Here is a 13,573-nt window from a genome sequence, read left to right as displayed (position 1 = left end):
TCAGTTATTTGGGATGTATATGCAGAAGTGGAGTCGACAGATCCTGTAAGTAATTCTTTAAAAAAATTTTTTTTGAGGAACTGCCATACTGCTTTTCACAGTGGCTGCACCATTTACATTCCTGGCAACAGTGGCAAAAGGTTCCAATTTCTCCACATCCTTGTCAACACTTGTTTTTTTCTGTTTCGGTGATAGTAGCCATCCCGATGGGTGTGGGGTGATGAAAAAGGTTTTTAACATCAAATGCTGATATGTTAGTCCCATCTCTCCTGTGGTAGGGCTTGTTGCTACTGTCAGAACCCATAAAATGCAAGCGGGAGCCCAAAGATACAGCTGGAAGGACTCCACCAAAGGCTTACATGGAGGAGACTCTGAAGCTTGGTGGAAAAAGGCTTCTGTATCTTGAAGAAACAAATGACCAGACATTTGGGCGTCCAGTAGCAGTGACCAGTGCAGTCAAAAGGGATACTGAGGCCGAGTGGACCTTAGCTGTTGCCTCACCAACGAACGTGGGGCTTTTGACGTCCTGAAGAGCTCTTCACTGGGCTGGGCACAGGCTCTCCAGAGGGCTCACCCTGCAAGTCCAGTTCCTTTAAGAGGCTGAGCTTTCAGTTGAAGGATCCTTGTCCAGAAGATCTGTAGGGCAGATGACACTGAAGTGGTCGTAGCAGCTCAGCACAAAGTTAGAGACCTCACAAGGCAAGAGTGGACACCCGCCCCAAGGCAGGGCCTTTGTTTCATAGCCCTGATCAAAAAGTATGCCTGCGGGTGTTGTGTTGTTTCTTTGTGATGTCTGAGCCAGTGTAGTTGCAGATTTCCTACCCCTTATTGGTAGGAATGAAGCCTATGATACACAGATGGCCTCACCTGACCCTGATTCTCTGCTATTGATTTGGGCTGTCCTAAGCCAGCCCACACTTCAGTGTGACCTGCTATGACCCAAGTAGTGTGTGGGACCCCAAGACAAGAGGACAGCCCCCACTCGAAGGAATTCCTGATCTAGTGGGAACTTCACCAGACACTTTCTTACAGTCCTAATAAATATCACCACATGTAAATGATCACAAAATATGCACATCTGTTATCTCCTTTTGTGAAATGCAACTGTACAAAATGAAAGAATTTTGCTAAAGAAAAGAAGCATGTGTTTGCATTATATTTAACTTTCTGCCTAATTGAGAATATATTTATGTTTCTAGGACACATGTGACCACTTGGTTGGGTGGCAACTTCTTTGCAGAATTTTAGGCTGGCATCTTCTGAACTGAGGTGCAATGTTGTCCAGACTGATATTTCCGCCCTTTGGTGGGGGGGTGTGTGGCAGTGTAGTGTAATGATAATCAAGGATCTGGGTTGGTATCCTCAGTTCATCACATAACAACTGTGGGCCTCGGTTTTCCTGTCTGAGGACTGGGGTGCCAGTAGCACCAACAGCTGAGGTCTGGCGTGAGGATTCAAGCATCTGACACGTGTTAAGTCAGGTGTACTTGTCCTAAATGATCGCTTCCCCTGCCTGTATACTTGATGAGTTCTTTTTTTTTTTTTTTTTTTTTTTTTTGCGGTACGCGGGCCTCTCACAGTTGTGGCCTCTCCCGTTGCGGGGCACAGGCTCCGGACGCACAGGTTCAGCGGCCATGGCTCACGGGCCCAGCTGCTCTGCGGCATGCGGGATCTTCCCGGACTGGGACACGAACCCGTATCCCCCGCATCGGCAGGTGGACTCTCAACCACTGGCGCCACCAGGGAAGCCCTGTATCATTTTTTTAAGATTCCACAAATAAGCGATATCATAATTTGAAAAGATACACGCACCCCAATGTTCATCGCAGCACTGCTTACAATAGCCAAGAAATGGAAGCAACCTAAATGTCCATCGACAGATGAATGGCTAAAGATGTGGCACATATATACAATGGACTACTACTCAACCATAAAAAAGAATGAAATAATGCCATTTGCAGCAAGATGGACGGACCTAGAGAGATTATCATACTAAGTAAAGTGAGTCAGACAAAAAAAAGACTCTTTGCTCCTTCTAATGGTGTTCCCCACCCCCTCTCAAATTCTTTCCTTAGCTTTTCTACCACCCTTTCAACTCATTATTTTATCTCTCCCTTGAGCTCTTGTTTCATAGATTCTATGTTTGCTTTACATTTTTTGGAGACTATAAAGCAGTCACCGAAAATGTTCTTTGGATTTTTGGAAGAAGACTTCTTCCTAAGTGAGTGCTCCATTAGCCTTTCATACGCTAGAGTCTGGTCCTTGATACCTTGGCAGAATATTTGCATAGGTCCAATTTTTTTTTCTTTTATACTTAGAAAGAGGGCAGTTCTAATCCAAGTCTGCTATTTGTGCAAGAACAGTATGGGGAGGTTCCCTTTGACCCCCTTCATTGTTTGCTGAAGCAATATTTGAATATTCTCTTTATAGTGTGGCTGGAACATCTTCATTCAGTTCTTTGAGTGGGTGATGAGACCGGAGGCAGTGGAAAGTCCTAGTTCAGGTAAGTTATTCTTTAGAGCTTTCCCTCTAAAGATGTTTCATACCTTCCCCAGCTTGTCCAACCCCACCGTGGAAATCTTCGGGTTTTGGCTAATTCCCACTTTAGGGCAAGCAGACCACCTTTGTGAAAAGCCAGGCGGGTGGAATGCCAAGGCTCACAGGCCAGTGTCTGTTTTTCCCCTCTGGCATATGATTAATGAATAGATATTTTCCAGGCAGAGGTGAAAGAAATCTTCCAGATGAAGAGACTACCACGTGAAAAGGCAGAAGAGCGTTGTTACAGCAGGGCATATTTAAGAAATTGCCGGAGAAAGTGTGAGTGTAGACATGTGGAAGGGAGTACAAAGAGATGAGCCTGGAGGGGTATTGACAGTTCCTCGGACACCATGAGTGGACTGAACCAAGAGTCTTGTAGGTCATGCTAAGGAGCTCCTATTTTATCCAGTTTTAAATAGAGGGATTCAAAGTCAGATTTTTATACTAGACTAATTTAGAGAAAGGGGAAGGACAGATCTGAAGGGGCAAGACTAGAGGCAGATCAACCACCTACAGCTTCTGCAGTTGGTCAGACAATACATGTGACCATGAGGATGGAGGTGAGGGGAGAGATCTCAGAAATGTTCAGGGAGCTAAACTGGTGGGATATGGAAATATATTAGCTATATGGGATGAAAGAGAGTTTCTTGTTTGAGAGACCAGGCAGATGGTGGTATAAAGAAATGAGGGAGAGAATACACAAAAAGAACAGGATGAAATAAAAAAAGGTCAGTTTGGGATGTGCTGATTTTAAGGCTTTGGGGGATTGACCAGTAGGCACCTAGATATACAGAACAAAAGTTCAGGGGGTTGGGCTGGAGACACATATGTTAAAAACTCACAGGAGTAGATGAGTACACCTAAGAAGACGCTGAAGGTTTAAAAGCAAAGCAGGCTAGGGATAAAACTAGAGACCACTAGCATGAATATAGCAGATAGAGATCCAGTAATGGAAACAGGGATGAGTGACCAGAAGTAGGAACAGAAATGCTCTGAAGAGTCAGTATCTGCTCAAAAGTGGGAGAGCAGAATCAGTTCCCACATTTCAGATCAAGAGGGGGAATTATGGGTTGTTAGTTATGAACTGGTTTAAATTTTTTAAAAACTTTGAAAAAATTCTTATATTGATTCTTAAGTAAATGACAGATTTTGATGGATTAGACAGTTAAATGTAAAAACTGAAATAATAAAGGATATAGAAAAAATATAGGTGAGTGTTGATCTAATTTCATCATGGAAAGGCTTATGTATAAAGCAAAGGAGTCCACAGGAAATATTGATAGTTTTCATAGTAAAATTTTTAAATACTGGTACATCAAAGATAATCAAAGACTAAATTAAAACACAAACAACAAACTGGGAAAACTATTTGTAATATATAATATGCAAGAAACTCTTACTAATCAATACAAAAAAGATAAGTACAACAGAAAGTTGGGCCAGGGGTAGGAATAAGGCGATCAATGTGATATACCACATTAACAAAAGGAAAGACAAAAAACACATGATCATCTCAACAGACTCAGAAAAAGCATTTGATGAAATTCAACATCCATTCATGATAAAAACTTTCACCAAAGTGGGTACAGAGGGAACATATCTCGACATAATAAAAACCATTTATGACAAACCCACAACCAATGTAATACTCAATAGTAAAAAGCTGAAAGCCTTCCCATTAAATTCTCACTTCTATTCAACACAGTACTGGAAGTTCTAGCCACAGCAATCAGACAAGAAAAAGAAATTAAAGGTATCCACATTGGAAGGGAAGAAGTAAAGCTGCCACTATTTGCAGATGACATGATACTCTATATAGAGAACCTTAAAGTCCCACACAAATTAGAACTAATAAATGAATTCAGCAAGGTAGCATGATACAAGATCAATATTCAGAAATCTGCTGCATTTCTTTACACTAACAATGAAATATTAGAAAGTAAAAAACAGTGCCATTTAAAATCACATTTAAAAATACCTTAGAATAAACTTAAATGAGGAGGTGAAAGATCTATATGCTGAAAACTATAAAACATTGATAAAGGAAATTGAAGATGATTTAAAGAAATGGAAAGATACCCCATGCTCATGGATTGGAAGAATTAATATTGTTAAAATGGCTATACTATCCAAAGCAATCTACAAATTTAATGCAATCCCTATCAAAATACCCAAGACATTTTTCACAGAACTAGAACAAATAATTCTAAAATTTATATGCAACCACAAAAGACCCAGAAATGCCAAAGCAATCCTCAGAAAAAAGAAGAAAGCTGGAGTCATAACCCTTCCAGACTTCAGAAACTACTACAAAGCTACAATAATCAAAACAGTATGGTACTGGTGCAAAAACATACAGATTAATGGAATAGACTAGAGAGCTCAAAAATAAGCGCACACACCTATGGTCAATTAATGTATGACAAAGGGGGCAAGAATATACAGTGAAGAAAAGAGTCTCTTCAACACGTGGTGTTGGGAAAGCTGGCCAGTTACATGTAAATCAATGAAATTAGAACACTCCCTCACACCATATACAAAAATAAACTCAAAATGGTTTAAAGACCTAAATATAAGACATGACACCATAAAACTCCTAGAAGAGAACACTCTTAGACATCTCATGATAGAATCTCTCTTCTTTTATGGCAGTTCCTTCTTTCAGCCTAGTTTCACTACTGCCACCATCTCTTTGGGTGACTTTATGCACATCTGTCATCTGCCATTCTTCTTTTCCTGCCCTCATTTTTTCAGCAGTCTACAGAAGGGAGGCTGACATAGAACAGGGCAATCTGTCTGTCAACAATCAGCAAATCAAGCTTGTGCTGTTTTTTGTTTTATTTTATATGGGAGTATAGTTGATCTACAATGTTGTGTTAGTTTCAGGTGCACCACAAAGTGATTCAGTTATACATATACATATATCTATTCTTTTTCAGATTCTTTTCCCATTTAGGTTATTAAAGAATATTGAGTTCCCTGTGCTATACAGTACGTCCTTGTTGATTATCTATTTTACATATAATAGTGTGTGTATGTTAATCCCAAACTCCTAATTTATCCCACCACCTGCCCCCTCCCCCAGCAACTTTCCCCTTTGGTAACTATAAGTTTGTTTTCAAAGTCTGTGAGTCTGTTTCTGTTCATTTGTATCATTTTTTTTTTTTTTTTTTTTTTTTTTTTTTTTTTTTTGCGGTAGGTGGGCCTCTCACTGTTGCGGCCTCTCCCGTTGCGGAGCACAGGCTCCGGACGCGCAGGCTCAGCGGCCATGGCTCACGGGCCTAGCCGCTCCGCGGCATGTGGGATCTTCCCGGACCGGGGCACGAACCCGTGTCCCCTGCATCGGCAGGTGGACTCTCAACCACTGCGCCACCAGGGAAGCCCTGTATCATTTTTTTAGATTCCACATATAAGTGATATCATATGATATTTGCCTTTGTCTCACTTACTTCACTTAGTATCATCATCTCTAGGTCCATCCATGTTGCTGCAAATGGCATTATGTCATTCTTTTTTATGGCTGAGTAATATTCCATTGTATATATGTACCACATCTTCTTTATCCATTCATCTGTAAGCTTGTGGTGACAAGACTACTTTCATCCCAAGGGCGGCACTTTTCGGGGTTGTTAGCACGCCCACAGCTGTTTAAGTTATCTACTGAAGGCAAGTGAGAGAGATGGGCCTAATGCTGCTTGGCAAGTCTGTCAGCTTCCTGGTCCCTGGCTGAGAGGTACTGGTTTGCTCAAGGTGTGTATCCATCCCCAGAGCCTAACAGGCCACAGCCCATGCGGTTGGCCCAGTGTCAGGAGAATCAGAACACCCTGAGGGGTACCCAGTGGAGAGGCAGCTCCCAGAAGCCCTCCTGGGAGCCTGGGACCTGGCCTGCTCAGGGCCTCTGCATCTCCCCCAGGGGGCAACGCCTTTTCTGCAGCTGAAGTCTTCTCTTGGGCTGGACGGTCAGGCTCCAGAAACCACTTTCTCCACTTAAGAATCTTATACTTTGCTCAGCTCGTATCTGCCGTGATTTCTCAACAAATTTTCCCTATTTGATGATCCATGTCATATATGTGCTTTCCCAATAGAACTTTATATTGCTTGAACCTCTAAAGGATGAGAGTAAGAATAAGGTTATGGGTGCCCTTTTCCAAGGGACCAAAACAGTTTCCAAGCCATCTTTTATGTGCTCGCTATTTATTTATTCATTCATTTATTCATTCATTCATTCATTTTTGGCTGCATTGAATCTTCGTTGCTGCATGCGGGCTTTCTCTAGTTGTGGCGAGCGGGGGCTACTCTTGGTTGCAGTGCGCGGGCTTCTCATTGCGGTGGCTTCTCTTGTTGTGGAACATGGGGTCTAGGTGCGTGGGCTTCAGTAGTTGTGGCACGCGGGCTCAGTAGTTGCGGCTCACGGGCTCCAGAGCGCAGGCTCAGTAGTTGTGGCGCACGGGCTTAGTTGCTCCACAGCATGTGGGATCCTCCCGGACCAGGGCTCGAACCCATGTCCCCTGCACTGGCAGGCAGATTCTTAACTACTGTGCCAGCAGGGAAGTCCCTGTGCTCTTTATTTTTTAAGATCCTGAGTATTATTTGCTAAGCTTCTGCTTTTGGGGAGGCCATATAGGTTCTATGCTGAATCCTCCCTGTGCTTACGATGCATGGAACACATTTACCTTTTTTTTTAAGCAGCTGATACAGGTTCACAAAGGGGAACACCCAGCTTTGTTGGGAAATGCCCCGGTGAGCTTTGAGGTAGGATGGAGAAGAGTCACATGGATGCTGGGGGAGAGGGCTGAGCTGGGGAAGGCAGTCAATAAACATTAAAGGAATGAAGGTAGGATAAGCAGCTTCTGGCAGGAAAGAGCTCTCTACAGCGGCCCCCTTTGTCTTGTCACTAACCTTACACCAGGTGCCCCCCATGCTCTACTCATCTCCGGCCCTAGCACCCCTTTCACATCGTTTGACCACACAGTACCTTGCCTAATCCGTTGGTTCTTTCCATAGATCAAAGAAGTAGAAATGAAGAATAGGTAATTAACAGATGACCAGATCTCTCCCCTAGCTTCCGTGTCAGTAATCTCGCCAACTAACTGTGTGAACAAGACAACACCCAAAGAACGATCACGAGGAATCAACAAGCCTGCACACACGCCTGCAATTATTTCTTCCACGGGGCCTCCAGCTGTTTCCCCTTGTTCTTCCCTCTCTCCGGGCCCCATGGAAGGCACGGCACACTCGCTTTTCCTACATCCTCACCATGCAGTCAGACTGCCCTTTTCCCCCTTCATCTGGACCTGGCATTGCCCTCACTGTTTGTATGAGGTCAGTGAATTCTAGGTACTGTTCCTCTCCTCCTTCCACACAGCTTCCCTCGGTCATTTACCCCCAGGCTCCCTTTTTCCTTCTTCCCCTCCTGCAGTAAACTCTCAGCCACCCTAGAAAGGCCACTTCTTCTCCCTGGTGACGCTGTTCCTATTTCCACCCTCCTCAAGGTCCTCATCAAGGTCAATCTGGGTATCCTTGACGGAGTCTCTTTCTTCCCACATTCTGTTTTTATTGTCTGGCTTAACTGATATCAATACACACTTTTTTTTTTTTGCCGCCAAAGAGTTGCATCAAGTAGATTTTTCCCCAAAGCCATCCTGTGCCCTGAAGCAAGGGGCGTCCGTCTAGTGATGCAAATCAAGTGTGAGGGACTCCCAGTGGTTACGACTTTGCCTTCCAATGCAGGGGGTGCGAATTCGGTCCCTGGCCGGGGAGCTAATAGGATCCCACATGCCTTGCGGCCATAAAACCAAAACATAAAACAGAAGCCATAAAAAAATAACAAAAAAACAGAAGCCATATTGTAACAACTTCAATAAAGACTTTAAAAATGGTCCACATCAAAAAACAAAAAAAATCGGGCTTCCCTGGTGGTACAGTGGTTGAGAGTCCGCCTGCCGATGCAGGGGACACGGGTTCGTGCCCCGGTCCGGGAAGATCTCACATGCCACGGAGCAGCTGGGTCCGTGACCCATGGCCGCTGAGGCTGTGCGTCCGGAGCCTGTGCTCCACAGCGGGAGAGACCACAGCAGTGAGAGGCCCACATACCACAAAAAAAAAAAAAAATCTTAAAAACAACAATATCAAATAAAGTGTGAGCGTAACACCCATGAGGATGGCTATTATTTTAAAAAAAGGAAAATAACAAGTATTGGCGAGGATGTGGGGGTGGGGAGGATGTAAAAAGGTATGGCTACCATGGAAACCGGTATGGTGGTTCCTCAAAAAAGTTAAACATAGAATTACCATATGATCCAGCAATGCCAATTCTGGGCATATACCCCAAAGAACTGAAAGCAGGGACCCAAACACTTGCACACTCATGTTCACAGCAGCGCTCTTCACAATAGCCAAAAGGTGGAAACAACCCAAATGTCCATCAACAGATGAATGGGTAAGTAAAACGTGGTCCACGCACATAATGAAATACTATTCAGCCTGACAAAGGAATGAAATCCTGACATGCTACACTGGACAGACCCTGAAGGCATATGCCAAGTGAAATAAGCCATAGACAAAATTCAGACAAATATTGCATGATTCCGTGTACATCAATGAGGTACCTCGAAGAGTCAAATTCATAGAGACAGAAAGTAGGAGAGGTTGCTGGGGCTAAGGAAGCGGGGGCGGCGACAGGGAGTTAGAGCTTAATGGGTGGAGTTTCTGTTTTGGGGGATAAGGAAGAGCTCTGGAAATGGGTGGCTCTGCACAATACTGTGGACGTACGCAATGCTAGTTAACGGTACACTTAAAAATGGCTAAACTGATAAGTTACATGTTATATGTATCTTACCACAATTTAAAACAAACAAAGAAAAAGTTCAAGGTTGTGTGAGCAAAACCCAAGCCAAAAAACCACACGTGACTGTGAAGCTACGGCCAGCATGTGGTTCCTCAGGGCCACCTCTGTCCTCAGGCAGCCCTGGATCATCTCTGCTGTGACGACTCTCTGCCAGCTCTGAACCAAATCTGACACGGCTGTCACTGGCCCTGGATTTACCACAGAGGCCGCAGATCCCGCCGGGCGGCTTCTCCCAGGATCAAGGAGCCGCATTTCCATAACCTACTCACCGCAAGAACAGGACTGCCCATCCCTTGATGCCACCTGAGTAACAAACTGGACTCTGAGTTGCCTTATGATCTCCTCCGCCTCTTTCGGAGACTGTGCACGTGCCTTTAGTGACTCCTGAAGGGCCCTTCCTCGTGGGGACACGTGGTCCCCACCATGACTCCTGGGTGGTGAAGGTCACAGGTGAGGACCTGTTATCACCGAGTGTATCTTCCTTGCCAAAGTAAAACTCCCCAGCATGGTGACTGTCCTATCGCCAAAACCGGTGCCCACCATCTTTCCAGTCCTCAGGCCATGGGCTTGACGGTTGGGGTCTAGCTTCTCTCTTCCTGGCGGCTCCCACACTTACCCTGTAAGTTCTGCTGAGTTTCTTGCGCACTGGCCTCTCCATCCTGCCTCTGCTCTCTTCCCCTCGAGGCCTCTCCCGGGTACCTCTACAGCTTCCGCTGCCCTCGGCCTCTGACGACTTTATCGACTGTTGTTAGTCATCCCGTACGTAGCCTCGGCGCACACCCAGTCATTTCCATGAACTGTACGTGTGCACACGGCATCCCCCAGCTGCCCTCCCAGCACAACTACCAGCTCTTCCGTCAAGTCCAAGTGCTCGCAATGAGTCACAGTCAGCTCACACTGGCCTTCCCTTCTCCCCCGTGTCACCTCCCAACCCACTCCCAGCTCACGACTCCCGGGAGTCTTCTCTGAGCAACATGACGGAACATTCCACTCGTGTTTATATCCCAGGACTGCGCTGAGGCCAGAGCACGTGCTCAGGCATCTCTGTCCAAAGAGCGAATCTCACCGCATTCTCGTCCTCTCACCAAGGTCTAGTCTATCCTTGAACCAGTAGCCTCCTGACTGTCTGCAGTGCTCATCCTTAGACCCATTTCTACACCACTGGGGCTCCCCTTCTTTAAGAACTGTTTCTCTTCTTGCTTCCTCTTCTAGCCTAGGGATCAAGGACTGATGTCTAATTTGTAGTTGGTATCAGTACGTGCAGATATAGCTGGTCCACTTAGACCGATGTGTATCGTCCTGCATCCCCTTCTTGCGTGGTATATACACTGTGTCACTCACTGGGATTGCTTACTGCCTCCTTGGACAGCTCGTACCTGGACGTCCCCAGGGAAGGGGAATAACTATCCTGACGGAAGCAGAAGCTGGTGTTATCTGGCCACAGCTCTCGGGGGTGGGAGCCTGGGGAAGGGACTGCTCGCTCTGCCAACAGAAGGCTTTAGGAGTCCCCCGGTGCCCCATGGATTCTGTCTTATTTGCATCCCAGTGTCTGGGTGAGAGCCCTGTGTTGTGTCCCAAAAGGCCACAGACACACTGGACTCGTGTTTCCTGCTGTCAGATTCCCGATGGGCTTCCAGGTGTATTACAGTCCATGAACCTAACTAAGCGGCATCTCAGAGCCACTTGCTCCGCCTGGCCCCCTGCTTGCTTCAAAGTGGCACCTGGAGAAGAGCTGGCTTCATCTCACTTCAGCTCGCCCAGCGTGAAGACAACTACACTCCTCAGAGAAACGAACATGGTGGGAGGCGGCTGGCACCTCTTCCCTCTCCTCCCCAAAGGAGCCTATGACAAACGCGGTGCACGGCTCGATGCTGCACTCCCGACAGCGCCCCTGTCAAAATACGTGATGCTGTTTAACCTCAGAGTCACTGGATCAGGCAGGAAAACTATGATGGATCTCACGGCTCAACTCTCCCTCGCTTACTGGCATGACAACGGAGCTAAAGAGAGCTGAGATGGATACGGGTCTATTTTTGGCGACTCCTCACGGAATCCACACACTGTGTATTCTGCACCCACTGGCTGCTCAGGCACGCTCTGAACCCCGCAGCAAACGCTCGTCTGTAAACGTTACAGCCGCCAGTTGGCTGGATGCGCTATGGGGCGACGCATCTGCTCTCATGAGGCTGCTCTGAGCATGGGGGGCACTGTTTGGAGCTGAGCGTTGGTCAGAGGGCCAGGCCGGCTTGTGCGTGCTTACCTTCACCCTGTCCATGCAGGCCTCCATCTTCAGCTGCTCCACAGCCTTCCTGGCTTGGGAGATGCTGGCAGTGCTGTTACTGGACATGCCTTCTTTCATTCTGCTGCCCCTGAAACAACCAAAGTTAAGGGGTTGAAAGAGCTGCTTTTCCAAAGTGAGGCAGAACCCCCCTCAGCTTTCTCACCTCCTACCCCCTGCAGCTTCTCTTTCCAGGCCAGGAAGCCATAGGAGCAGACCCTCCTGGGATAAGAGGAAGGAGTGCTTCATCTGAGTGACGGGAGCAAGCCATCAGGCTCCTGTTTGCCAGACCTTCTCAGCCCCAGCGAGAGGAAACAGAAGATAACAGATGGTCCCAGAGTCACATTACCACCCCCATGGCCATAAGTAATACCTTGACATTTGTACGGTGCTTTGCTAGTAATAAATCATTTTCGTACACATTTGTTCACTCACTCCTCTAGCAGCCCTGAAAGTGGGCAAAATAGACTGAGTTTTGTTTTACAAGTAAAGAAAGTGCAGAACTCAGAGAAACGAAGCCAAGAGTCAAAGGTCCCACAGCCAAAATCTGTGGACCCAGAACGCAAACGCAAAGCGTTGAAGCCTAGCTGAGGGCTCTTTCCACTGTCTCACATGGCGTCCTCTAGCCGGCTACACTGCAAAGTGCAAGTTTCCCCTGAATGAGCCTGCTTTATTACTCTTTTTTTAAAATTAGTTTATTTATTTGGCCACGCCATGCAGCATGTTGGCTCTTAGTTCCCTGACCAGGGATCCAACCCGCACCCCCTGCAGTGGAAGCAGGGAGACTTAACCACTGGATCTCCACGGAAGTCCCGCTTTATTATTCGTTTTAATTTGCTGCCATTCCAAAACATTTACAGACTTTATGTTGGGAGTTCGTTTTTAAACAAGAACACATATAAACACATACACACCTATCCCAAACATACATTTGTTTTTCTAGAAGGGGGAAGAAATTCTTCCTGACCCAACATGTCATTCTGCCAGAAGACTCCTGTGATGCTAACTGCTCCACAGCAAAGCACATGCCGTAGGCTACCGTTACTGCAACTAAAGAAAGTACCCAGAGGAGGTCTACTCGGGCTAGCCCGAGAGCTGGAGGTGGGTCTCCCGGCGCCACCGGTTTTCCGCAGCGCACAGTGAGGCGGCAGGAGGCGAGGCCGGTCCCGTGGTGGGCAGGCCACACTCTGGCTTTTCTCATTCACACTGGCTCTCTGGCCCAGAGGAGGCCTGATGGCAACTTCATCTGTCCACAGGCAATGTTCGAAAAATAAAACTTCCTTCTTCTAAGACAGAGCAGCCACCAAAACCACAGTGTAACAGGGGTGTGTTCCTGTCGTGGTTGGGAACTTTTATTTCCCAGGAAGGGAAGGAGAAGCATGAGTAGTTGAGGATTTTGCAACCCGGGGGAGCAGCCACCTACCCCCACACTCTACAGAGATGCGCGTGCAATTCTGCATGTGTGCTCAGGGCTGTGTCCCTGTGTGCCCACGTGCCTGAAGGGCGCGCCCTCTGCCAGGCTGTGTGTGCAGGGCGGCCCCTCTGTGCACGGGTGTGTTTACATGTCCCTGTGTCCACACAAAAGGAAGGAGAAGATGCAGTCTACTCCCCAGCCTCCTCAGCCTGACCGACAAGTGAAAACAGGCCCTGAGATGACTGTCCTCAGATTCTCATTGTCCAGCCCCGTTCCTGAAATCACCCCTCTCTTCCCTCATCACTGACTTGGGGGGTTCAGGAGTTGAGGAAGTGGAGGGGTGGCAGGGACCAGGGGGGCTTCGTGAGAGGAAGCTGAGCCCGGGGTCAGCAGAAGTGAAGAAAGGAAGATCCGGGGAAAGGGAGCTGGGGGAAGGAATCTGAATTGCATGTGGGTGTGTGCGAGTGTATGTGTGAGTCAGGGTGGGTGTGAGTGT

At 46.8% G+C, this 13,573-nt stretch overlaps 1 protein-coding gene across 3 annotated transcripts in view; it reads right to left on the bottom strand.

Moving 5' to 3' along the window:
• GNG4 (G protein subunit gamma 4) overlaps positions 1–13,573 on the bottom strand; it is a 66,779-nt gene that overhangs the window by 17,556 nt on the left and 35,650 nt on the right. For all 3 annotated transcript variants that reach the window (XM_060033778.1, XM_060033779.1, XM_060033777.1), the window contains exon 3: positions 11,646–11,754. In XM_060033778.1, the coding sequence (XP_059889761.1) occupies positions 11,646–11,744 (99 nt within the window). In that variant the 5' untranslated portion in view covers positions 11,745–11,754. The remainder of the gene's footprint in view (positions 1–11,645; positions 11,755–13,573) is intronic.

This window comes from Delphinus delphis, chromosome 16 (genome assembly GCF_949987515.2).
Source record: "Delphinus delphis chromosome 16, mDelDel1.2, whole genome shotgun sequence".
Taxonomy (NCBI): domain Eukaryota; kingdom Metazoa; phylum Chordata; class Mammalia; order Artiodactyla; family Delphinidae; genus Delphinus; species Delphinus delphis.
Note: the sequence above shows the minus strand (reverse complement) of the source record. Positions and strands in the feature narration are given on the sequence as shown.